Consider the following 26794-nt stretch of genomic DNA (forward strand, 5'->3'; position numbering starts at 1 on the left):
AAATAAATTAGTATTTTAACTCTTTCACTTAAATATCCGACGACTAAAAGTACCTTTGATATAAAATCGAATGAGTATCATCCATTTTTCCTACTTTTAAGTTATCATACCGAAATATAGATATCTTTTTGGAAATCTATTGGCCTTGCCTTCGGATTTCATTCCTGGCAACTTAAGAGAAACACCACGGCCAGCTCATTTATCCCACCTAAATGCATCACAGCTAATCACGGGTGAGCGTTATTAATAAGTTTGAAGATATGCATGTCATCAATTTTGGCCTTTAGCGTATTAAAATAACAGTATATCTTCATCATTTTCATACACCTACTATTTTATTACCAGGGGCGCAGCCAGGAATTAAGGCTAGGGAGGGTTTTAGGCGCAACTAATACTTACGGGTGTGGGGGTATTGCATACCCATCAGGGTAAGCAGGAGTTGCGAGGGCCCTCCTTCAGAAAATTTTTAAGAATAATGGTTAAAAATTGCGAGTTTTACGGCTTCCTGATGGATATTTGATCAACCCATGAATGGCTAGCGTGCCCATATGGGCACAGCTGCAATGGTTTTTAGAATTGCGTATAAATTCCGACGCAAGCATTATAGAGCATTCTGTCTTCGCCATAAATGATTACAATGTATCACTTTATTCGGTTCGTGTGCTTACGGCCAGCATTTATAGCAGCAGTTGACTGTGGCATGATAGGTATTCTTACTCACTCTGTTCGAGGTGGCAAAAGAGGAAAAATGGCGAAGTGTCTTCAGAAAATGAGATTTTTTTCCTTCTTATTTTTTATACTCGGCTAAGTATTTAATCTTATCCTCATAATGAATGTTGTCAACTTCAGTTTCTTTTTCCAGCATTGTGATATCTTTCGTATGAAACAAGGAATTTGAATTTATTTTTGGGTGATCCCATATGGGCACGCTAGCCGGTAGCCGGGGGTGTCTTTTTTGGCTGGTGTCCTTCACTACAACCGTCATTATTGGGTCTATTATCAAATAATTTCGATGTAAAACGCTAAGTTGCTGTCAATATTTAATTTTTTTCTTATGTAATTCGATTTTAACGACTTCAATATTTTTTTCTGTATTTTTTTGTAATATTTCCATTAATTTTTAGTACAAAAAATACATTTTATACTATTCAACACTTTTATTCATGGTGCTTGCGTTATACTTTGCTCAACTATCTAGTATGAAGAATGATACGGCTATTTTCTACCACTGGTATACATACCCAACAATCAAGGGCATGGTGAAAGGGTGGATGAGAAAGCTAAAACTTGATGAATCCATGATAAAATATTTTGGCAATCATGGCTGCAAACAGTTCATACGGGGTGAACCTATAAGTTTCGGCTTTAAAATATAGTGCTTGAATGCTCCTCAAGATTACTCGGTGGAATTCAGCATATGGCAGGGACTGAGTGCTGAAGAAAAAAATAACTACCATAAATTCGTAGGTAAATGCTCTTCGTATTTGCTTATCATGTTGGACAATTTACTAGAGCAAGCGATAAATGTTTTCCGTTTATTTTGACAATTGGTTCACTAGCTTTCCTCTAATAAGTCAGTTAAAATCTCAAGGATGTGAGGGTACTGGAACAGTTCTGAGAAAAAGGATACTCAAATGTCGAAAAATCAGCTAGCTAAGCAGCCCCGCTGCTCCCATGCTTTCGCACGGGGGGAAAAAGGAAATATTGTTGTTGCTAGATAGAATGACTTTTCGGTAGTGACTGTCAAGTCACCTTCCCAATGTGTACACTCACTCAAAAAGGTCACGAGATTCCCGCGTGTTACCTCAAAAATGGTACAAGTTAGGCAGCCAGCAGTGGTCTCTAGCTACAATGTTTAGATAGGCGGAAATGATCTCACGGATCAAAATATCAACAGGTACAGGAATGTTATCAGAGGAAAAAATGGTGATGGTCCACATGAAGCTATTTCCTTGATGCCGTCATCGTAAATGCCTGGATCTATATGGAAAATTCTGGTTCAAATATACCGCAGTAAACCTTTAGGCGAGAGATTGCACAAGTGGTTTTGTAACGAAGATGTACCTTTCCCAGACCTGGTGGTCGTATTTAATATTCCCTATCAAGTGCAACTAATAATAGAAAGTCTGATGACATAAGGTATGATGGCAGGGATAACCAATTTGTCCCGTTTCATTAGACGCCGATGTTCTTATGAAGAATATTTTTCCCGCGCGCGCTCAGACTCAGGCTAAGTGCCCAGGTCTTTGCCTTCAATGAAATTCTAACTATCATACTCGGAAAATGAAAACCCAATATATATTATTCAAAGACTCTACCAGCAATATAGGACTAACTTTGTAAATAAACTCATCGATAATGTGTTTTTTTATTCAATAACTGTTTTCAAACCTGAGTTTTATACTGCTAACATCTTTGGACAGCCAAAAAATGTTTAAACCGAAAAAATATAGTATAATTATTTAAAGTTACTTCAAATTGCCAAATAAAAAAAGTATTATAGGTAAATACGAAAATATATGGCGTATCACGTAGTAAAAATAAGAATTATGATGGTTCGAGCGATTCTTCTGCAGAATGCAGACCGGTGGCCGGAACAGCTAGCGTGCCCATATGGGCACACCCCCTCTAGCAAAAACGAATCGACAGAATTTTAAAACTAAGTGTTTATATGAATCCTTGGGAGGTAATTAAGCAGTTTTTAACGGAAAAACAAAATAAAACTCCGAAAAAAAACTCCGCTGTTTAAGGGTTAATCCTAACACTATTCTATAAGTAATAATGATCCAAATAAGTAAAATGGATTAAACTTAAAAATTTCTTTGAGCTCTGGGGGGGGGGGGGGGTTTATCCCCCAAAACCCCCCCTCGCTGCGCCACTGGCTATTACTACCCCGTAAGCCGCCTCAATAGGCGAACGGCGGGAAGTATTAGAACACTAGCCGCTTTCATATAAAAAGTCCTTTATCGCGCGGGTGAAAAACGAATTCCCGCACCTATCCGTTCGGCAAAATACCTCTCTTAATTTGTTGTTTCTGTCGGACCCGGAAATCTAGTAGCGTTATAATATCATGTTCTCCGTGTCACTGTTAAAGATATCCATTATCAATTGCTCAAGCAATATAAGCTTCGCTCGTAGTCGGCGGGTCTCTAGCGTCTCCTAACCTAATGCGCTAAACATATATGTAAAGCTTCTTGAACAGCCGTGGCAGTTTTCGACTAATCTCACAGCTTTCCTATGTGTTTTATTAAGTTCAACAATTAAGTCTTTCTACACCGCATCCGATATCCTCGTTGCATATTTAAGATATGGTCGGACGAGTGCGAAATAGCACTTCTCTTTTAATTTATCGTCCTAAAATCTTCTCTCAATACGCTTGACGAATGCTAACTTCTACAGGGCTCTCAAAAAATATTTTTTTTGTGTGTTCCCAGCAATAGGTTCGAAGCCATCGTAACTCCTAGATACTTCACTTCATCTGTTGCCTTTATGTTTACCCCAAAATATGCCCGAAATTAAATATTCCGTTTTGGTTTTACAGATGACTCTATTCCAATTTTTAAGGCTGCAAAAATTACTCTGTGATCACATATACCGTCTATGACATCGATTTGTTTTATCAAATTAGGATGGCTTACTGATTAATGGTCTAATTTTTATTTCCTCTAGCGAGCTTGTCAACTACTTGTGCAAGTGAGTGATTTGCTAGTGCGTTTACTAAGATTTTGGAGATTTATATATTCCTTGATTTAGGTTTTAGAGTGTAAGAATCCAAAATTATAGATGTGGGATTGAAAAAGTGAATGCAAATACTTGATTTTCTAATTGGAAAATAATATTATTTCGTTCATTAATTGTGCACCAAAAACTATCTATTTCAATATAAGTTAAGGCGCTGTATGTTTTAACTGGTAGCAAAACTCCACCACCTATTCCATCGTGTCGATCGCAATTGTAGATCTTATATACTGGAGGGAAAACATCGCTGTCGGTTATATCCTTCGTAAGTCAACTCTCTGTTCCTATGACCATGCCTGCGTCTTGAAATTTACAACCGATTTTATCACTCTTGTTTATAACGCTATGACTATTAATTACGGCAAAGTTAATGTCATATTTTTAGATTGCCTTTCGGTTGGTTCTTTTCCTCGCTAACGTGTATAAGATGAGTGTATCATTATGAAAGTGCTAATTAATTTAGATATAATCGCTTTCCCTGGAGTAGGTGCTTTGGAATTATCGTTATATCCCTGCATTACCGCTCCTGTATTTACTTCATGTGATGTAAGGATTTTCGCAATGTGGACTACCTCGGAGGGTATATTTAGTTAGATAACTTTACTCGTTTAAAAAATTCAGTACTGAATTTTTCTTGAGTCACCTGCATAGATTATATTGATATTAATAATACATCTTTTAAAAAATGAAAAACGTATGATTACTTCGGACTCCATCCCTCGCAGGACTCTCGCGAAATTACAGCACACAGTATAGACCCACTCGGCCACGGAGCCACGTAGTGAAAAGAGGTAAACGGTGAGTCCAAATATGAATCCAAAGATAGGAAAAACCTCGCCACGGAGACCGAAAGAAAACACTCCAAGCGCCCAGCGTCTGTGGGGACGCAAATTACCTCAATACATTCCATCCACTAATCTTAATTTCGATTGGGCACTTGCTCCTGGAGTTTGACTCCAGGTTCGGTTTCTCAGTCGCGTCCGTTTCCGTCCTCGTCGGCTCGCCGCGAAGACAAAGAATGCAGGTTGCTTCATGTGCCAACCTTCCAAGTTTTCACCGACCCGGCCACATCAATTAAGCGGGTCTCGTGAGTGTCTACATATTATTGAAAACGATAGAATATTCGGGTAATACGAAAAAGGAATTGATGGAGCAGTTTACCTGACTGAAATATTTTCCATATTATTGATGCACTGATATTTCGGTAAAAACGTATAATGAGATCCGCGGAAAGCAAAAAGAGAAATTTCTGCATTCAAAATATCATAACGACAGTAGTGTTTAATTAATTTAATATGCGTTAAAGTGGATAAAAAAATGTTACTGCCGTACTATGTAACTGAAAAAAAATGTGGGCGGAGAGGTTCGAATCACCAACTTCGGATTGCTGCCGTGGTAAGTCTTCTCCTTAACCACTAGTCCATGTCACTCGTTGACTTCATAGTGGATTCATTACGAGCTTTGTCAGGCAAGGGAATGAACCAGTCTTCTAGTGTCACTAAATCATACTGATTTTAAACACTCAGTCGCATTATTTGCTGTGATATTGCGGTGGATATTTTATATGTATGTTATGCTCGCTATCGCTGATCGAAAAGCTTCAGCTTTAATTGTAAGACAATATAACTCGACGGATCGGCCAACTTACGAGAGAAGGTAAATTGACGTTCTGGACGTAGATTTATTATCTAGCAGGAGCTGCATAAATTATGTGGTATTAAACATTGCTCATATCCCGAATACATTTCCCTTTAACGATGTTGTTATAAAAATATTACGGGAGGTGGGAATGTTGTTCAAATTTCCCTCCCACTGGTACAATAGAAAATGCCGAAACTCGATTTCCAAACTGCGGCGAAAGTGGCGCCGCTCCATTTGTTGCAATACTTTTGAATCCGACTGTACATTACACAGTGTCTTACAACGTACTGCCCCCGCTGACATAACCGATCACGGCTGACTTCTGCTCAGTGCCATGTGCGCCACAGGCGCTGGTGACCAAAAGGTGAAACACAGCTTTTAGCCAACCTTAGTGTGAGGCACTCATAACAACATGCTTAGGGACATACAGCTCGTTTTCAATAACTTTATTTTTCTTAACCAAATTAGGTATAGTGTGTTACTGGCGATGTAATACTTCGAGATGCAAATAGTTCCTGATAAGAAAATATATAGAAGGTGCGGTGATTTTTGTTTAAATTTTTATTATTCTATCTTTGTTCAACTACATCCCTCTACTGTCAACCTAAGATTAACCGTAAGGGATATTTTCCTATTCGCGCGGAAAAAATAAAAATATCAGCTAAAAATATACCATGAAAAATATATGCCCTCACTTTTAAAGTTACAATTCATTCGTACTATACAATTCGCATCAGTCAACTTGCCTCGCGAGTCGCTCATAATTAAATATCACGTAATAATGCAGCAAGTTTGGATTACCTTTGACCTGTTTTTTGGTGAAATAATGGGGAATAGGCAAGTGCAGCATAAAGGACATTATCCTAACTTCACTCTTTGTACTGCAGTCTCTCACTCAACCTTGTTTATTCGACCACTTTCTGTTTCAGTTTGAAATATTGTCCCTTTTACCGTACAGTGGCATTTTTTGCGTCTGGCCTTATTTCTCAAAAACGTTTTTTGTCCAAATTACGAAATAATCGTGCTTTTGGTTTTACAAATGCACTCCGTGCGATAGACAATCGCTATAATAATAGGAAATCTGTCACTCAGAAAATCCCATTATCATTAGCCTGTTTCCGTGGGACCAACCAGTTTTAGCGGAGTCATGTTGAAATGGACATCTGTTGCTACCATATGTGCGTTTTTGTTTTAGGTATCCTCAAATGACCTTGTTGGAACTGTAATCAACCGACGATTGCTTTCCTTTTTTATTCCCGTCAAACTCCCATCCATTACATGACGAGATCTAATTTTCATCTCACTTTACCGTCCAACTTAGCAAAACTTCAATTTAAAGATATTTCTGTATCTGCATATCCTTCTTATAGGGAATTGGAAATAATGCAAGCATTTATTTGGAGCGATTTATGTATTCGAAAATTCGCTTCTGAACTGAACTTCTATCTTAATTAAAGAGGGCTCTGCAAAAAAATAATTGAAAAGCATATTTCGTTGTTATTCATGTAGGCTTAAAATTATTTTGCAAGCCCCTTTGCCCAAAGCGATTATACTAGGTCATATCATTCGCACGCTAACTCACCTTGGCACTTAAGATTTCGAAGTTACGTTTTACTGGCTATTAAATGGCCATAATTTTTTATGGTTACAGCGGCAATGTTACTTTAAGGTATTCTTCTACTGATTGTCATAAATATTTAGTTCATCCTTTTTATAACGCAGAAATAATGAAAATTGAAATCCGCCTTAAGTATAGCAACAAATTACACCAGATGAATTTTTGATAAAACCAGTTATCTGTTCAGAATATTTATTTTAAATCCCAAGATGTATATGAAAATATTGAAAAATCAATGAATAATTCATGGTATATAAAAGGTAATTATTTGAGGAAGAAGTTTCATCACGGTCGTGGAAAAATCCTTACCTTGATGAAAAGGAAGCAAAGATGACGCCCAAGAAAGCATAAAATCATTAATGCTATAAAACGCGCAGTCATTGTCGAAAATAAAAATGTGTCGCCCGCAATAAAATTAAAAAGAGCTCCTGAAATGTCGGCATTGTTAGTTCGCTTTGAGTTTAATTATTGACAGCGGCATTACTCTGGGTAATAAATATATTTATACCATCGGCAATACGTTTCAAGTACGCTATTCCTTCGTTATAAGTAAGCAAATTTAAACTGCCTAATTAGGTTTTACCTGTTTAATGTGCTAAGTAAAGGTATTTTGAGAATTGGATCCTTTTTAGGACGCCCAAGACGAGATATACTCGTGAAAAGACTTGATATGGGAGCGAAATAATTGCTGCGCGATGCTCAACGGATATTTAAGCATGTTTAGGCTCGGTTTTTCGAAAACCGTAAGAAACTTGAGGGCTTTCAGCGTTGTAGGTTTCTTTGGCCTCTTTAAAATTACTCCTGAAAGGTGAACGGTAGCTCACACAAAGTTCGTGCAAAGCAGCTCAAAAGTGAGAAGTCTGACCCATTAATACCTACATATGAATAGGATATAAGCGGATAAATAGCACACAGCTCAAGTCTTATGATTTAAAAGCCTTGTAGCATAAGAGATATTCGTAACTTTGTTTCCAGTTTAACTGAAGTGCTTTGCCGAATAAATAATTGATCACCAGCAATTTGTAGAGTTCTGAAAAAAAGGAAGTTTAATTAATGAAGGCTGTAAAATGAAAAAAGTACTCATCTTTAAAGCGCTTGCGAGTAACACTGACCAAAGTTTGATCGGATACGTGAAAAATCTCTTTAAGTTTCTCATTCATTAAATAAATTAGTTTTAAGTATGCATGCCATTATAATTTTCATAACCCATCAGAGTGGCTTCGTTTCAATATACTATGATAATTTTTTGGGAAGTTCCTTGCTATAGCTCATTCAACAAGGATGGCTCAAAGAAAAATGGCGTAAAATTGGGAAAGAAATAATCACCTATCCGATATTTCAAGAAAGTTTTGTCCTGTCACTGAGAAGGAAATTGACAAAATATTAAAGTTCCGTGGTCTTATCTAGAGGATTTATTTGACGGGGGGGAAGGGCCATTTTTAACATAGCTTATTGTGAAGCACTTATCTTTTACAAATACTGGCACTCCCACAGCAAAAACTGAAGTTCGTTTTAGTACAAGTTTTAGTAAGTTGGGTACGTACCGGTTGAATGAAATAAAATGAGGTGAGAGCATTTTAAACATTCCGTATGTTTTTTGCAACTACAAAATCCTCATTTCAACCATTTTTTTAACCAAACTTCGTGCCTTCCCAAATGAGCCCAGAACTAAGATCTGCCCTTCTACCGTGAATATGTATTATGCACCCGCCCATGGATTAATCTCGTGCGAGCTTCACCCGCACCTATCCAAACCTACCTTCCGCTTAAACCCCGGAGCGAATGATATGTATTTAAATGATTGACGACTGTATTTGCTTCGAATGTTCACTTTTAAATATCGGGCTAGTATTTCGAACACTGAAGGTTTTTATTTTACCTGACAGGTAGATTGAAAGGTCGTCCGAGTATCGCCGCCCTGAAAGAATTCCGGTGCGAATCGTGTAAAAAAATTGCTTTAATCATACCGTCCAACGTTGCAAGTGTGCTTTTCCAACTTTCCGCTGAAGAGATCTGAATTTGTGAGCCACTGGACACTGGCTCACAAATTCAGATCTCTTCCGAGATAATTCTTTGCGAAACAGTGAAGTGGCACTCGATCCTATTAATTGGGATGTCGCTCGCATGTTCGCGAACTTTTATCGTCGACGTTCCAATTTCATTAAGCTCAATCCTTCAAAGGATGATAGGGTGTACAGGAAAGAGCGAGGCATGGTACACACTCGACCATTCCGTCACAGTGGCTTCGAATGTCTCTTGAATCGGATTCGTCCTCATTTCCAGCCTTTCGTCCCGGTATCGGTCAGCAATCGATAAATATTTTAACGTCACCAGCGGTACATGCATCACTTGTAGCTATAGAGAAACTAATAAAATGATACGACCAGCCGCCCTACAAATACCGTCCGGGTAAAAATGTCTTCCCTCAGAGTAGACTTTTCCTGCTGAAAGACATGACACGAACATTTCCAATTACTTCCAATGGCTTACCGATTATTTAATCGAAATTAATCCTAATGCCTCGTTGAAATTACGATTGTTCCAGCAATCGTTGGAACTATCGTGCATTCACACGACGATGGTTTAAACCTGTGCTGCCCTCTAGTGCTGACATCTAAAGTGAACGAGAAATTGAAGGTTAGTAAGCTGTTGAGGTATGCAGGGTCAAGATATTAATGTGCCCAACGTGTATTTACAGAATAATTTTTCTTCCGCGCGTATACTTCCTTTTTTGGACAAATCCATGAAAAAAATAGAGCAAAGAGAGCTTCACGAACTTTTCGTCTTTCTCTTGTCTCTTCCTTTTCCGGTCTCCCAGCGCCTAACCATCGCAAAGTGGCAACGTTCGGAACTACAGTAACTATTGTAAGAACATGCATTCACATGGCTAGTTCGACCAACTATCGTTGGGACGATCGCTCGGCGAATCGTAATGTGAACGAGGCATTTTATAGTTTTCTTATGGTACTGTAGTATGAAATAAACCAAGATATTGCCATAACTTCCGACTTTCGGTCTTACAATGGCAAGTAAACAGCGGATATCAACCACAAATTAGTGCTCAATGGAATTCATGCACCATGATTATACATATTATGAAGCCGTTATTATCACTCGATACAGTGCCTAAAATGTCGGAGCGCTTCGGGGCCTCACTTTCAAAAGATACGCTGAGTAAATTATATAATTACAATTTTTCATGAAAAATATCTTTTTCGTCGCAATAATTGATATCTTTAAACAGGGGTAGGTATCTGAGATTCTATTATCATAAGTAATAGTGAATAAATTGTTAACCACTGAAAAGGATGACTGTTTACAGAAATCCGTCTTAAATAATAAAAATTCTTTTTAAAAGATATAACTCATTCTTCTGAATTCCGAGAAGTGATGTCATCAGCGTCCATTAATTGGTACAACTAGGTGAAAATTCAGTCAGGTATTTAACATAACTTGGTTTACAAGGACAGTATTTTTTTATTCGCCGGTGAAAGGAAAGATTTCTATTGAATTCCATCCATTCGTTTTCGGTAGATCACCAATTTCGCTAGCCATATGTCTGAATTAAAAAAACAACAGTAATTTCCCCAAAATAACAGGTGTATGTTAATCATATTTTGAAAGAAACAATGTGACTGTTATAAATATGTATAAAATATTCAGGCTTCACATTTTTCTGAGACTGTTATAACTCAACATTTCATTTCAGTTGGTGAAGCTATTCTTACATTTTTGAAAAAGCAAAAGCACCTTTATCTATTCAGTATAAATTGTCGAGGAAATGATCGTGATCACCCGTATAAAACCAGTTTTCCAGCAGTATCATTATCTTTATTTCATTTTTAGATGGAAAATCTATAGAGCGCATCGAGAAGAGTTACCTTAAATAGCGTCAATGAAATAACGAAATAAATCTAGAACACAAATCGGTTGGCGTTTAGGCCTGAAGTTATACAATCTTTTTCTCCCTAGCGTCCAATCGGATTGCTTCATCCGCCGCCGATGGAAGAGGTGTTGTCGGAGGAATTCAATCGAATTGCACGCGTTAAGCCTCGAGCGCGGATAGTAATTTGCCGCCGGTAGCAGACGAGGCGAAGCCCTCACTCCTACGTAATAGAATTATGGAGACTTCGGACGAGGGGTCGATTGATTTTTCACCCAACGTTTTTCGTATTAAAGAGGAAGAGAGGAAAAAAAAGCCATGATAAAAGGCGACGACTAAAAATTTATCACGATCCCCGTTCCAGCACAAGTCCCCAATTGCGGCCCGGGGGAAGGAAGTCGTGAAATAAGAAAGACGCTGCGGGCGGTAGACCTTGACTTAGATATGACTACGCCTTATTTAGACGCCTCCGCCGCTTCGCGATTGAGTGTGCAGAAAAGTGCCAAAGGAAAGAAGTAGTTGACGTAATCGCACGCCGCGGGAATGAGCAATGTGAAAAGGAGTCGTACCTAATCTACCAACGGATGTGCGATCGCGAAGTGGAAGTTGTCTCAGCGATCGCTAGAGTTTGCTTTTCTTCGGAGACCCGTGCGTTGAATTCAGTTTTCCACGAAAGGAAAAGAATGAAAAAAAAACAAAGGCCATTTTTTCCTCACTCGGCCTTAACCGAAAAATCTTTTTAGGGCATTAGGGTCTTGAATTTTTACACCTGTGAGAACATTTAAGTACTGCCCAGTCGTAATTCGATGTGGTTTTCAATAAACCGTATCTACTGATTCTCCGCAATTGAACGCAATTCGCTTTCGTCTCCGAAGTCAAAGTAGGCCTTAAGTGTGGAGGGAATTGGCAGGAAAGAGCGTATTACTCTTTTTTGCAATTTGAAGTTATAAGCATTGTGCGAAAGATCCGCAGAGAAAAAAATCATCTGCCTTGACCGGGATCCGAACCCGGATCCCCCAATTTCCGGTAGCCAGTTCCGATTTTAGCCAATTAAGCTACCGAGGCGTCATTCTTACCTGTGGATATTTTTGGATTTAAGAATGACGCCTCGGTACCTTAACTGGCTAAAGCACTCGACCTGGGGATCCGGGTTCCAATCCCGGTCAAGGCGGATGAATTTTTTCCCTGTGGATCTTTCGCACGATTGTGCATTGCGGGTGACTCCTGTATTAGTTAACACCGTGGCTAGTCCCGGTATACTTTAAACTTATAAGCATTGTTTTATCAGAAGAATATATAGCCTACTTGTCCTACTGCCGGCGATTAATCTTAAAATGAGTACGAATTTGATAATAAAATGATTGTTACTTGGCAATAATGTTCGTTAGAATCTGTGAATTAGTACAGTCCTTCCGGTAAAATATCAGGAAATAATTAGCGGAAAATTAAATTGCATTCAGTAGCTCTTGCTCTTACGTTAGTTCTCGCATGTTCGGAGTTGTCCATTAGTCTGTTTCGAGACGAAGGCCAACGTAAAATAAGGCATTTATTTTCTCGATTTAGTTCGAGAAGACGCAATGCATCGGGAGAGCTCAGTAAATGGAATGCATTTGCATTCATTGAGCTCCTACGTTTTCGGAATGTATCAGGCTTCGAAGTGTCGTGTAAGTTTCCATGAGAATTTCAATTAAATACGAAGCGCGTGAGACACGTGAACCTGTTTTTCAAGTTGATTATCGCTTTGGAATGGAATTAAAATTCCTTCGTTATAGCCAATTAAGTTTTTAAATCTGTCACCCATCTTAAGTAGCGGCTTAAACTTTCTCGTTAGAATTCTGAATTTAGTGTAATATTTGAAATTTGGAAAGATAGTCGTCTTCATAAGTCATTATCGAGCTTTCGTGACGGGGAAAATTATGACTTGGAAAATAATTACATTTGCATCACCGTCGACTGTAAGGGTTTAAAATTACATTTCATCTACATATTTCTAATTAAACAATGTCCATCCTTCGCTAGTATTCCAGTATCGGTTATTTCCCTATTAATACACGCGTAAAAGCGTAACTAAAGGCGCAATATTCCTAATTCGGAATGTAGACAGATAATACAAGGAAAAGATAATTAACTAGATGTAATCGAATTAGAGGTTCCATTCCTAGTTGGCGAACCAATAATAATATGGCTGTGACGTAGGTTACTTTACAGCATTTCTATTTATGGTAAATTTTTGCAAAACATATGAGTGCTAGAAAATCTATGCTTTTCTGAAATCCAAAATTTAAGTAATTCAAGATTTTCATCATTTTATAACTATTTTTCTTCCACCCCTCTCCTGAAGATACTTCTCAACGCCGCCTCTGCATTCAGGTGGCACTTCTATTTCCCGACTCCCTGTTGTGGTGATGGTGAAGATTGCTTCCTCCGGATATAAAAAAACACTGGTCAGTTGTATGAAATGTGAGACAACCTACGTCTATAAAAAATCGATTATGTCATGAATACGCAATGCGACATTATTTTCCCCGGCAAGATGAGGATGGTGCATAACCAGCGTTGCACTCGGGGGAGTAAAAAAAAAAATTTTTTTTAACGGAAAAAAATGCTATTTTTGTTGGATTGTTTTGGTCCTCTCGTATCGTGAGAGGATGGAAGTTTCTCGCATGAATGCGCACCAATTCAACAAAGCTCTCACTGTTCCGAATGTTTTGACCCGCGAAAAAAATCTTGTCCACTCCCAAATTCACCGGACTTCGCTCGGTTGGACTTTCGACCGCCCCCGAGCCTCTAAACGAGAGTTAAAAGCTCGTTGCACTCCCACAGTTAGCATACGCAGACTGATCGTTTAGCTTTTGGACAGATGGGATTTAGTACAGTACTGAAGCTTTATTATTATATTTTTTATCTTTTTTATCTGCAAAACCGGCGCCATTTTACGAGTGAGTAAATTTATTTCCGATAAATATAGTCATCATTGACTGATCATGAATTAGTATTAATTCGTGGACTGCTGTTATTTCCCGTGATTTTTATTTCAACTAGCAAAACCCTTAAGAACTGTTGCATACCATAATTTCATGGGCTAAACCATGGTTCATTTATGAATAGCGTGAATAAAAATGACCTAAATTATTCTTTTTTTAAAAGCATAAATCACTTTGGAGAGGCTTAATTTTCTCGTATTATCGCTTGTTTTTTTTTCATACCTTTCTCTGAACATGTGTGGGGGAATAAGTTGAATAATGACAAGTTCAGTCCAACAACTTCTATAACATTGCACAAATTCTGTTTTAAATAATACTCATTAAATTGAAAAATTACAAACGTGATCGACTGTTTTATTTGGATCTTAAAACATGAACTGAGAATTGTGAGGAGCTGTATCATTACTAATGAATAACCCTAAATGAGAGGACGAGAATCACTGAAGGCTCACCAACCGAAAGTTGTAGTAATGAGCATTTATGCTCCTAAGGGCAACTGTTTTTGTGGGGAATAAAATACGAAGAGACTCTTAAGTTTAAAACACTCACACATTCCTTAAGGGAGTAACGGATCCAGGATAGGAACAAGGGGGGCCTAAGTGGCGGTAATCTGCAAGTAGTAGTGGGGGTCCGAAAAAAATTACCACTCTATCTAGTGTAAATTGGATACCCAAAGGGGGCTATAGCTGGCATACATGGGGGAATAAGTTGAATAATGACATTTCCTATTCTCCCCCCCCCCAATAGATCTACCACTGCCTTCAGGTAAACTCAGTGGCGCCGACTCCATGGGGCTTGAGGGGGCCCGAGCCCTCCCAAAAATTCGTTACAGATGTGAGGAAAAAATGTGTAAGGCTTGTCGATTTTCCCCGGAGTGTCCAGATATCGATATTCGAGTGAACAGGGTTCTAATGTTGATCATATGACTCTTCTAAAATGCTTAAAAGCTTAAAATTCACTACTTATAAAATTTACCGGGGCAAGGTCCCCGGTTTGGGTCCCCCAATACTTTTTGTAAGTACCCTGGGTAAACTTAAAGGAACGAAAACATGAAAATTTTCGAACCTATACATCAAAATGAGCACTACATTATTTACTCCACCGTCCACTTTCTTCATGGGAGAACAAATAAAATCAGTTTTAACATATAAAATCGCGATAACTTAGCCTTGTAAAACGAATTTGAAGTATTAATGGCGCATATTTATGTATTTCATTTAGTATCCTCGTTGAAGGTGAATTGGAATATCGTATTATATTTTATTGTAATATTTATCCCAGTGATTCTTGAAATGCAAACTCAAAATTACCTTTCATGAATTTTTGTGGCTAAAAAGTGCGACTTTATATATTTTTAAGCTACATTGATACTGAGGACTATTCAGGGAGTGAAATCGACGTAAGTTTTACACTCCTGGGAAATCTCCTCTGGACTACTGGAGAGCTTGAGCAAACTCACCCTGCAGTTTTTGTGAGTTCCTTTGGGTAAATAACTGGGGATCGCATTGAAAATAGCCGAACTTCTTTCTTTAGAGGTTTTCCAATATCGATTGGGATAGCAAGACGTCTCAATTGCTTCTTTCCTGGAGTAATCACAAAATTAATGACTGTGTCGTGGTAAAACTCTTGGGAATTAGATTAATTAGTTCACTGCGGTAATTTTTGAGTTTCATCCTTTCCCGTGAATTTTACTGCAACTAGTAGACCCTTAAAAATTTTCGCATGCCATAGATTTCATGGGGTATTACGTAGTTCATTAATTTAAACACAGTTGTAGGTAATTACCAACTCTTTAGAGAGAGGCCGCAATGTAAGGCCAAAGCCCTCAAAAATAATATACACTCAAAATCCAGTAGCAAAAGACGAAAGCTCCCAAACTTAGTATACTCACAAAATTCACTATCAAAAGACGAAATCAAGCTAACCTATACAAAGGACTGAGGAGACCAACAGAAAATAACTGTGAGGTTTTTACTACATTTTAATGACTTTATTTCTTTCCTTGAACACTAAATGCAAGACAAATTCAGATATGTGGCGCCCGAAAAACCTCTCGGCTAAATATTTAATCTACAATTTTCCTTCATGCAAAGCTTGACTTACTGTGAAAGAGGTGCATAAATGAAACCGCATTGAAATGTTGGAATGTAACGGATGAATTCAAAAATTGAATCAAAAGAATAAATTTCCGGGGTGAAGCTGATGGAAGGAGGAAATGAAAATATCAAGTTGTAAGATTTCATTGTACTAGAAAGGGAATGCAAGATTGAAGATGAGAAAACTGAGCTTAGCGCCTTGAACTTTTATTTTCACAATTAACATCATCCGCAGTACCAAGTAGAGAGTATCTAAACTTTCATATACTTCTTTGAGCTATTTCGTACACGAATATCTACGATTTTCATGAACTTAGCATTCTCTTACAGCTACTACAACTTTTCGACAACTTTTTCAAATTCAAATTATTATCATTATTGATATTTACAGCGGTACTTAATACAAAAATACTAGCAAATTTCATCATAATCCATTTCATTATGTATTTTCATTAATTATTATATTCAAAAGTTATGAGGGTCATATGAAATCGTTAGCCGCGGATGGCCGACCACTGATTTGGTGTATTTTATATTGACGCGTCAATTACCAACAAAACCTCTTAGTACTGCCTTTTACAAAGGAAAGAATCAACATTTTGACATTTATATAGAGAAAATCTTGTCATTGTCATACAAAGGAAAGGCAATTTTCGGTTTTTAAATTATTTGGATGGTAGGAAAAACTCATTTATTACGTTTCAAGAGAGGTAAAAAGGCGGGTGCCTATATTTTCCGATGGCGGAGACAGCGTTCTCGGAACAAAATATTTAATCAGAGTTTTTATTCCATCCGCGCAGAACTTTGTTCAGGTGCAAGGTTTAATTAAAACTTTTTGGCGCCCATTCTCCGAGAGTCCAAATATTAACGCAATCCCAGGCGATATTAGCCGAGAAGTGACGAGCGCCTTGAAGATAGGGAAAAAAGTCTTCATTTCACAATTCGTATTACAATTTCATTCTTTCATTTATTGAATGGGCACCACATTTCGTAATTTCAAAAATTCATTTTCTTTAACACGTTCCCTGCCACGCGCCGCCATAGGGCGTCTCACATAACTTCAAATCGGAGTTAGTGAGACGCCAAATGGCGTCTCGCATTGCTGCTGGATGCAACTAGTGAGACGCCAATGGGCGTCAAAGTAGCGTTTTCGTTGAATCATCAAGCGATGAATAGAACTTGAAATTTAAGCTACATTTTCTTATGCACTGATGAGACAATGTTATCTTCTGTGAAGGGAGGGTATTGGTAACACATTTCAGCTCGAATATAATTTTTTTTTCGCCTTCGGTTTCTCATGTTTTTTTCGAGAGTGCCATTTTTCAATGGCTCTATCATTCTATGTCTCAAGTGGAGCTTGAGGTATTATATCTCAACACAATGTTTCAAATTACATTTGCTGAGCTTTTTTTCATTTATTTCCTTCCCTCAGTTGTCGCTCATGCCTAACCGAGTGAGGAGCGTATCAGTATACCAAATTTATTCTCTGTGCCTGTGTCTTCCATACGGAAGTGATAACCAGTTTAGTGAATATATCATGTGTACTCCGTCACGCATTATTGGGGGAAAGAAACGTTTTAACGAAGAAGAAATCAAGCATATGTTGTATTCTGTCCATTCGGCTTCCACTAATGACCTTGAAGGATTTTCTGAAGGAGACACCGCTTATTCACGGTGTCTGAGGAGTCGTATGAATCCTCATAGTCAGGTAATCTTTCTTCTTCTAATACAGGTATGATTGCTTATTTCAATTTTTTATTCACATTCTAATAACTCCTTCTCCGTGGCACCGACTCCACGGGGCCTGAGGGGGCCCGAGTCCACCCTAAAATTCGTTACAGATGTGAGGAAAAAATGTGTCATGCTTGTCAATTTTCCCCGGAGTGTCCAGATATCGAGATTCCAGTGATCAGGATTCTAACGTCGATCATATGACTCTTCTAAAATGCTTAAAAAACTTAAAATTCACTACTTATAAAATTTACAGAGACAAGGTCCCCAGTTTGGGCCCTACCAATATTTTTTAAGTCGGCACCCCTGCTCCTGCTGTAATGTTTAGATACTTCTAGTGAGGTGATTCATCCCGCGCTTATAGAAAGAAATCTTGGGAGATAAGTCTCATTTTGTGGGAATCATTAGGAACAATAGGAAAGGGCTGTTGAGAGAAATAACGACTGCTAAATTAAAGAAAGGCATTTCAGTGCTATGAAAAACTTGTGGAGCAACGGTAAAGAAATGGAAAGATCAGCGCGACGTATTCATGATCTCCACCACCATCAGATAGGGGATAATCCCAACGGGGAAAGAAATCGAAGAGGGGAAGTGGTTACTAAGCCAAAGATGGTGATTGAGTACATACAATAAAATAAAGGGAGGAATTGACCTTGCTGATACCCTTACGTTGTATCACTGCACCCATCGAAAAATAGTAAGGTGGTACCACAAGGTGGCCGATGATGCTCTTTTTGGGACCTGCATTGTTAATGCTTTAATACTGTGGAATGAAACACAGAATCCAGGTGCCCACATGATCTCTCTCCTGCAGTTAAGACGATAAATTATAGAAGAATGGATGCATATTCTTCGGGATTCCGTTGATAGGGTCTAAAAAATCGATGCACTACCTGGTAAATACAAATAACACTGAAGGAAGTCTTCGAAGTCTGGTAATTTAGAGGATAAAATTATCATCACATAAAATTAGTATCAGTATTTTTTGCACTATTTTTAGCGCTGTATCTTCATTTTAGAAAAGCCCGTGTTGGCTGTCGCGGATGTTACAAAGAATTCTTGCAGACAATGAACCGCAAAGTTGCCCTCACTAAAGCCAAACGTGTTTCTACAAAATTTATGATCTGTCCGGATCAGCCGTACCTAAGTCTCCCAAATTTAAATCATTGCACTAATCATCTCCGGATACGGTAGCAAATATTATTAAAAGCATAATCAACAATTAAAATTTGTTTTGACATTATTTTCAATCATAGCTTTTCAGTGTACACTAAAAAGTTGGAACGCAGATCCAATTGCCTGAGCCGCCAAATGGTGTCTCGTCAAATTTTAGGCATTGTCAAAAGTGGGGAGACGCCCTATGGCGTCGCACGTGACTTAAGTTACAAGCGATAGCGCATCACGTAATGAGTGTAAATATACCGAGAAATATTAGTAAAACCCGGAGATAGGCTCAATATCATTATTGCCGTTTGGTAATAGGTTCGAAAATATTCGCCTGGCACACGCGGAATGACAGTAGAATTCGGGCCCGGCAGCGAACGTGTTAATGTAATATATGCTAATCGTTCATATTCTTTTAATAAAGCGTGACTTTCACACGCTCATTCCAAAGTATTTAAGTGAAAATAATGACTTTTCTCTCATTCACGCGCTGTAACGTCGTGTCCATGATGTTTGGCGTAATTAATTATGCGCTGATGTTTAAATTTTTTTTGTTATTTGTATGCATATTTGTATTTATTTTGGTGTTTAAGAGGTGATGGGGATTAAACGGGATTGTTAGAGATAGAAAGCCATTTTGGATGGAGGGGATGAAATAAAGCGCTTAAGAGTATAAGTGATTAATATTGTCTCAGAGGAAAAAGGTTGCGACATCACAGCGCCCAAAATAATAGACGAAAAAAAGAAGTGCCGAAATTCATGTAAAACATTTTATTTCACATATCCGAGACTTAAACCCTGGGCTCCCAGTTGTCAAATAGGTCCATTAGCCACACCAGGGGATGTTTTGCGAGTGTGCATTTGCTCTCTCACAAGTCCGCAGCATATGTGCTTTTACATGGATGCGGCTTTTGCTCGAGCACAGCTTATAGAAGAATACACCTTTTACGCGAATTAGGTTGAGGGCCACGTGGGACTCTGAGGCTGACTCTGTGCTTGGCTTAGATTGCTTGATATGTAAAGAAAAGATACCTTTCAGACTGAAACGGCGAGTATCAACGTGAACCGCACCATATTTCCAAGTGCGACAGAGACGATAAAGTAAGAGGCATACTTTTCCGAAACAAAAGTTACTAGGATACGATTTTTCCCCGAACAATAAAAGACTCCAATAAATCATACGTCTAACTCAGGGAGACAAATATCTCGCACTTTTTTGTATTCTACTTACTCTAACGTACACTCTTACTTCAATACTTTTTAGTATTCTCGTGAAGGTTACTGGCTAATGTCCTAACACCTCCCGCCACACGCCCTATGAGGCTATTTGCGGGGTAGGATGTGGATTTAGGTAGATGTATGAGTGCAGTGGCTTATGAAGCATGACATCGAGGGAATTCTATACCCCTCCACTCCCCATATTCAAGAGAAAAGGTTATATGATGGGATTATAAAGTCACCGCTAAGAAACCAATCAACAGTACAGATGACGCACTGCATTTACTCCGAAGTAGAGTCTCTATTTTGGAAAACGTGCAAAAATTTTCAACATTTGGGCCATCCAAATCATCACTTATCGCCTAATTATGTATTGCGTGCTGCCTAAGCTCCAGAGGCTTTAGGCCCAAATTATTGGTTTAAGGGTATAATCGATTTATAGCTGACACTAAGTCTTGAATTGTATTGGGATAGCTAAAAAATTATCTATTTAATATCAATTCACCTAAAATACAACTTCTATTAGCTCGCTTACTGCTCATCTGCCCTATTAGTATGTACCGCGGCACATCTGTATTGAGTGTTGCCAATGCTCATGGGGTACCGAGCTGATACTATCTCTAGGTGTACATGCCCAATAATTTCGAGGGGATTTGAATTACATTTCTCCTCCCTCCCTTGCCTTGCTTATGATCTCAAAAGAGGTACATATATTGGATAATAATTTCATTAAAAACACCGTATCTCATTTATATTTTAACCTTGATTTTAATATCAATTATTTTCATGTAATTATATAAGGCAAAAGTCGAAAAAACGCTTAAAGTATTGCTTGAATCTATTGCATTACTTGTTTTGAAAATGATAAATGCGCTGCCATGATACTAAAAAATTAAACTTATGATGCTTTTTGTTTCTCCTGCAGGTAGTTGAGCTGATACGCAGCTTAACAGCCGTGTTGGTGCCACTGTTCAACATGCAGGACTTTTCTCTTCTTCCACCTAGGTGATGTGGAATCAAGTTCAGACATGACCCTACATTGGTGGATGCATTGGTTTTGGGTCACACTCACCTTTTCTGTAGGTGAGTATATTTCCCCACACTTATATGTCCCATGAGATATCACTGCATTACACTGTGTTCTTCCACAGGATCATCATGAAGTGGCTTTTTCCTCAAACATTATTTGATGAGGCAGGGGCGCAGGCAGGAATTAAGTCTGGGGATGGGGGGGGGGGTTTAGGTGCAACTAATACCGGGGTGTGTGGGGGTATGGAATACCCACAAGGATAAGCGGTATATGCGAGATTGGTAAATTGCGGAATTTTAAGGTAAATTGTTCAAAATGGTGAGTTTTACGGCTTTCTGAGGGATATTTTATATCTCCTTACACTATTCTATTAGTAATATCAATCCAATTAAGTAAAATGGATTAAATTAAAATATTTCTCTGAGCTCTGGGGGTGGTTTTAACTCCCAAACCCCCCCCCCTCGCTACGCCACTGCGACGAGATAACACATTGAGGTAGTCTATGGCACCAGCATAATTAGCGGTACTCAGTAGAGATGTAAAATTTGTGAAAATGAAAGGGCAAACTTTTATTTGAACAATTTAATTGCTGAAAGTAAACTCATCACCCTATAAAATTGATAGCCTGTGAGTTATATATGGTAGGCCTTCGCTGTGCGATATTAATCTATTCTGGAGGACCAATCGTAAAGTATTTTTCCATCATGTGGGATAGGAGTAATAACTCACCCCTGAGAAACCAAACAACAATACAGATGTCGCACTGAATTAACTCCAAAGTAGAGCCTCTATAATGGGAAACAAGTGCTGAAATTCTCACCATATGGACCTTCAAAATCATCACTTATCACTTCATTATGTATTTGTAATTATTTCCAGGCAAGGAATTTATTTACAGAGCATCAGTACATGTTTAGATGTTCATTTCCTTCACATTTGACTCTTCAGACCTGACTGACGAGTAATAATAAAATGATTAGATACTTACAACCACTTATAAATAGCACTTTCCATGACAAATGAAAGAAAAAGGTCTGTACATATTTTCATAGTGTGTACTAAGTTGAGCAAGACTCAATTTGTCATCCCCTCAGAGTAGGAAGCTGAAAATAAGCTTACATAGCTGTCTAAGACTTACTTGTATCCTTCAAATTGCAATTCATACAGGATCACTGTGTTCTTTGGAGCCTTAATTTATTTTCCATCTTTGTCCTTTCTCATATTGACAGCCTTCTCTTCTCCTCCACAGCCACCATTACTAATTTTATTAGGGATGGTCCATCTGCCTTAAATTTGGTCTTAAACAATTTCATCATGGTCTATCACTCCACTGGCCATGTCTTCTCCCTGTAAATAGACAAGTATATAACATCTTCTACTAATTCAAACAGGTCTTAGCCTATGCCAAGAGCTTGGAATAATAACTCTTGTTTAGGAATAAAAATCAATAATTTTTTCATCACAAACAAACTTTTTACTGTCACCCTTAATATGTGTCATTTAAACAACAAATTTATTGAAACATTGAATGGAACTACACGGTTAGATAGCTTGGAAGGAACTGTGTACATATGTACTTTAAGCCTCATCTTTATCCCTCATCTTGATATAGAAAAATGAGGAATAAAAAGTATTGGTAAAGTGGAAATGTGAGAGGATATTATGACGAAACACTGCTATGTTAATAGTAAAAACAAATTATGTATTCAAAAAACTGAAAAAAATCACCAGTTTAGGAATTTTTTTTAGATAGATCGTAGTGGTTTAAATATGTTGCACCTAACATGTGTACATTTATGAAAACGTCACCTATAAGCCTTAAGGTGAGAGTAGATCTACCTTTGTGACACCAAGGGTAGAGATACCTCCCACATGCATGTGAATTCCACATTTAGGGTAGAGGGAGGGGCAGTTCCTTTTCATGGGTCACCTTGCACTTCGAGAATTTATTTGGTGAGTTGAAAGGTTTTGCCCAAGATTTGAACCCTGGACCCTTTGATTGCCAACCCAGCACTCTATCCACTGGGGCACCAAACTCCTCCCAAAAAAAAAAACTTGAGTACACAAGAATAGTAACAACTTTTTCTGCCGTTTAATAATATCAATTATTTGGAGCTATTTAAATACATAGCATGGTTAACTCTACGAGAATCTATCATTATTTCTAGCCTCTCATCAGGGTGCTTCCTGTTGAGAAAGCTCTGGTAAAGGAGTAGACAAGGGCAGCCATGAGAGGAGGGAGAAAGAGAGTGGACAAATGGAATCTGATTATGATAATTGGCCTCCAGCTCACTCTTATCCCTGTTGTTGTTTTCATCTTGGCCTCAGAGTCTGTCTGGCCGGGGGAAAGCTGAAGTGCTTGGAATGCATGGGGAGAAGGAGATAATGTTGTTATTGACATGTTTTATTTTCACTTTTCTTCGTCTAACAATGCATCACGTTATTTCTTGTTTCATTGGTACACAGATATTTCAAAATCAAAGATACAATTTTTGAAATAAGAAGCCATTGAAAAAGAGAAATACGCAATCATTTCAGAGAAAGAGAACATGCTGCAAGTTGAAAGCTTAAAATCAGTCCAATTTTATAGGCATCAATATAACGAAGAAACTATAAGAAAAGTGAATGTCCATAGAGTTAACGTTACTCCATGGCTTTTAAAATACCATTGTTTTGGTATTCAGACAGTTACTTTAATGAAGCTGTATTTCAACATAGGTGATGAGTAACCTGTCTATCACAGGTATTTTTAATGGTACATTCCAGTTTTCTTGGACAAAACTTTAAGAAAGCGAGGAGATAGAAATATAATTCAACATACGTAATGGGTAACATTAGTAGATGATCATACTTACTTTTTTATTTTGCCCTTCAATTTAATTCAAAGCATGTTTTTGGTTTGAAAAATTGAGCTTTCTCATTAATTATTGAGTTTTTTCTTTAAGTCAAATATTTAAAATGAGTGATAAAAACAATGTTGCTCCTGTGATGGGAAAAAGCTTTCGGGAGTACAAATCTTTTCTCAGAACCCTTGCCACACTTGTCCTTCTTGCTCTAGAAACATGCACCATGCCTACCCCTAATCTCATTAAAGTTGGGCACAGAAGTAACTTAGCCTGGTGAATCATGATGATAATTCACTTTGTTGATCTAGGAATTCATGAAAGGAAAAACAAAATATGCCTCAGACCATGTAAGACTTCCTCTCCTTTCACGCAGTATCTTGAGGCTTTGGGCATGAGGCGTAAGTCATGAGGAAGGATCAGGGAAGGAGGTCCCCGAGGGAGAAAGAGACTGACAAGAGCCCCACAAGTTGGGAGGTGTGGTTTTGTGAGGACTTTACCCCCCTCTGCACCCCTGTCTCCCCTCCACCCACTGCTGCCTCGGCTGTTCTTGTATGGGTTCATTCCATGCAGCACATCTCCTTTCCCCCATTGGCCGCAGGAATTCTCCCAAACCCTCCCCCATGCCCTCACGCTAACTTGGTAATTTTTCAACCACCCTCTCCACATCCAACTCTCCCCTCTCGTCCCATTAGTCGTGTGCCCTGCAGTCATCTCACTGTCACCAGAGCTGGAACTGAAACTACTCCTTCTGACACTGTTGATTCCCTCGAGTGATTATTGCTTTGCATAAGGCAGTGCTGTTTTGTTTTAGTATTCTCACAGGGGGAGGAAGGCCTATGGATCGTACCTTCCTCAATCTGCTCGTCATCGGTAAGAGTGCTTTCCATTTTGCGCAAATTACTCGGGTTCGTTACTTTGTGAAGGCCAGTTGATGGTGATCTCATGTTGTGTGCTAGGAAGATTTGGTGCAGTTCTCCCTGAGATGCTCACTATCAAGACAAGATGGAAAACTTTTTTCATGGTGATATATGTGCCACATCCCAGCTGGTATCAGCTACTGTGCTACCAAGGGATTGTGAAATTCATTTTTACATGCATTGATATGTGAAACCTGAGGTATAGATTGACTTTCACGGTTTACAGTTCAATATTAAACCCACATGTACTATATTTTCCTTGCTTGTAATTTCCCCTTGCATTTCCTTCACTCCTGACAGAGGTATAAAATGCTGATCCTTAGATAGTCAGCACTTTGGAAATGATCATCAGCCAAAATATTAGTCGTTTCATTAAAATAGCATGAATCAAAACTGTGAAAGTTTTATTTTTTTATGTAAAGAGCCTACACTAAGTCCAATTCTAGTCAATCAAATTTGTTTCAAAATTGGGGTCAGTATTATTAATGAAGAATGAATATTTCTCCTCTGTTTCAGTTGCTCTTTCCCTGCTGCCATCTGGTATATTTGCCATCCCAATACATGAGGGGATCCACAGCATACAGCCTCCATTGAACTCCCCTCCCACTGCTCCTGGGGCTGATTTTCCAGCCACTTTAGGACATGAACACTCAGCCAGTAAGCAAACACTAGCGGAGAAGGTTGCTGCCGAGATTGTAGCCGATTCCCCAACGATTGTGGTCCCGAAACGTGAAGACCATGATTATGACAGTACCGAGAAGTCAGTGAATGGTGAGGGACAGCGTGTCCCAAGTGATGATGGTCATGATGATTACGAGAGTGTGAGTGAATCGAGGAAGGATGAAGTGCCATTGTTCCTTGAGGAGGAGGGCGAAAGGGGTTGGGGGCTTGAAGATCATGCACCCCGCCCTCCATACTTCCTGCAGTTAGGGGAACAGTATGAAGCCGAGAGGGAAATTGAGTATCTTCATGCACCAGATGGCATGCCATGGCTTCCCCCTGCAATTTCACCAGCAGCAGCAAAGTGAGTGTAAAATTAGTTTTCATCCTTGTTTCATTAGTTTCTTTTTCATTCACATGCATGAGCCACATGAGTAAATATAGTAATTTGACAGATAGTACGAAGTGGGTAAAGTTTGTAGCAACATTAAAAGAGCTTCTGGAAAATATTGTTCTCATATTTTATGTACAAATAATTCTTATTCATTAATTTTTCACCTAATCACACACATATTTCCAACAAAAGGGAAATGAGTGCGATAGTAAACATATTTTATTCTTGCATCGAGGAAAATTTTTAGTTGACTGATGATGATAAAATTGAAAATTCAGATGTGAAGACATTCAATTTTTTTCTAAAGCAATTAGGCTATCATTAGATGTCTAAATCTCTCAGCATTTGATAAAGTGATGTTTTAGAAAAGAAATGCCAGCATGGAAAATTTAGTATGTGGTGGCAAAAAAGTAGAGATTGGGTATTCATTTGGTATTCCATTGATTTGACATCAGACTGAATTTATGGATTATGAATTTAGATACCAGTCACAGAGGTTCTACGTATTTTCTAGTGGGAAAAAACTGCAGCTAAGAAACTTCATTATAGATAACATAACTCAGTGGCCAATGGTCAGACTACGAGTATATTTTGATGATTGGGCATATTTGGTTAACATTACCGGTCATTTCTGGAGGAAAACAATCAAAAATCATTTGAATCTGAATATCAGTATTAAATAGGCCTTGTTGTAGCAAAGTTGTGATTTCAAAGTTATCTCCGTGGGAAGAATGGTACACAAATATCCAATGGACGTTGTTTCTTTTCATCTATCATTTTGCTGTGATATGGGATATTTGTCTCTAAAAGATGCAAAGCTTCCTTTATTATTAATAGCCCTTTTTCACTGCCGTTTTGACTATGTAAAATGTCC

At 38.3% G+C, this 26794-nt stretch overlaps 1 protein-coding gene across 8 annotated transcripts in view; it reads left to right on the forward strand.

Annotated features, from left to right (window-relative positions):
- The window catches only part of LOC124153528 (cell surface glycoprotein 1-like), a 105921-nt gene that overhangs the window by 64401 nt on the left and 14726 nt on the right, over nt 1-26794 (forward strand). For 7 of the 8 annotated variants that reach the window (XM_046526750.1, XM_046526752.1, XM_046526748.1 and 4 more), the window contains 2 exons: nt 20999-21156; nt 25383-25890. In XM_046526750.1, the coding sequence (XP_046382706.1) occupies nt 21102-21156; nt 25383-25890 (563 nt within the window). In that variant the 5' untranslated portion in view covers nt 20999-21101. Of the gene's footprint in view, nt 1-20998; nt 21157-24639; nt 24820-25382; nt 25891-26794 lie in introns of those variants that run through there. The other variant, XM_046526753.1, reaches the window with a different exon arrangement.

The sequence above is a fragment of the Ischnura elegans genome, chromosome 2, assembly GCF_921293095.1.
Source record: "Ischnura elegans chromosome 2, ioIscEleg1.1, whole genome shotgun sequence".
NCBI classification, from domain to species: Eukaryota; Metazoa; Arthropoda; class Insecta; order Odonata; family Coenagrionidae; genus Ischnura; species Ischnura elegans.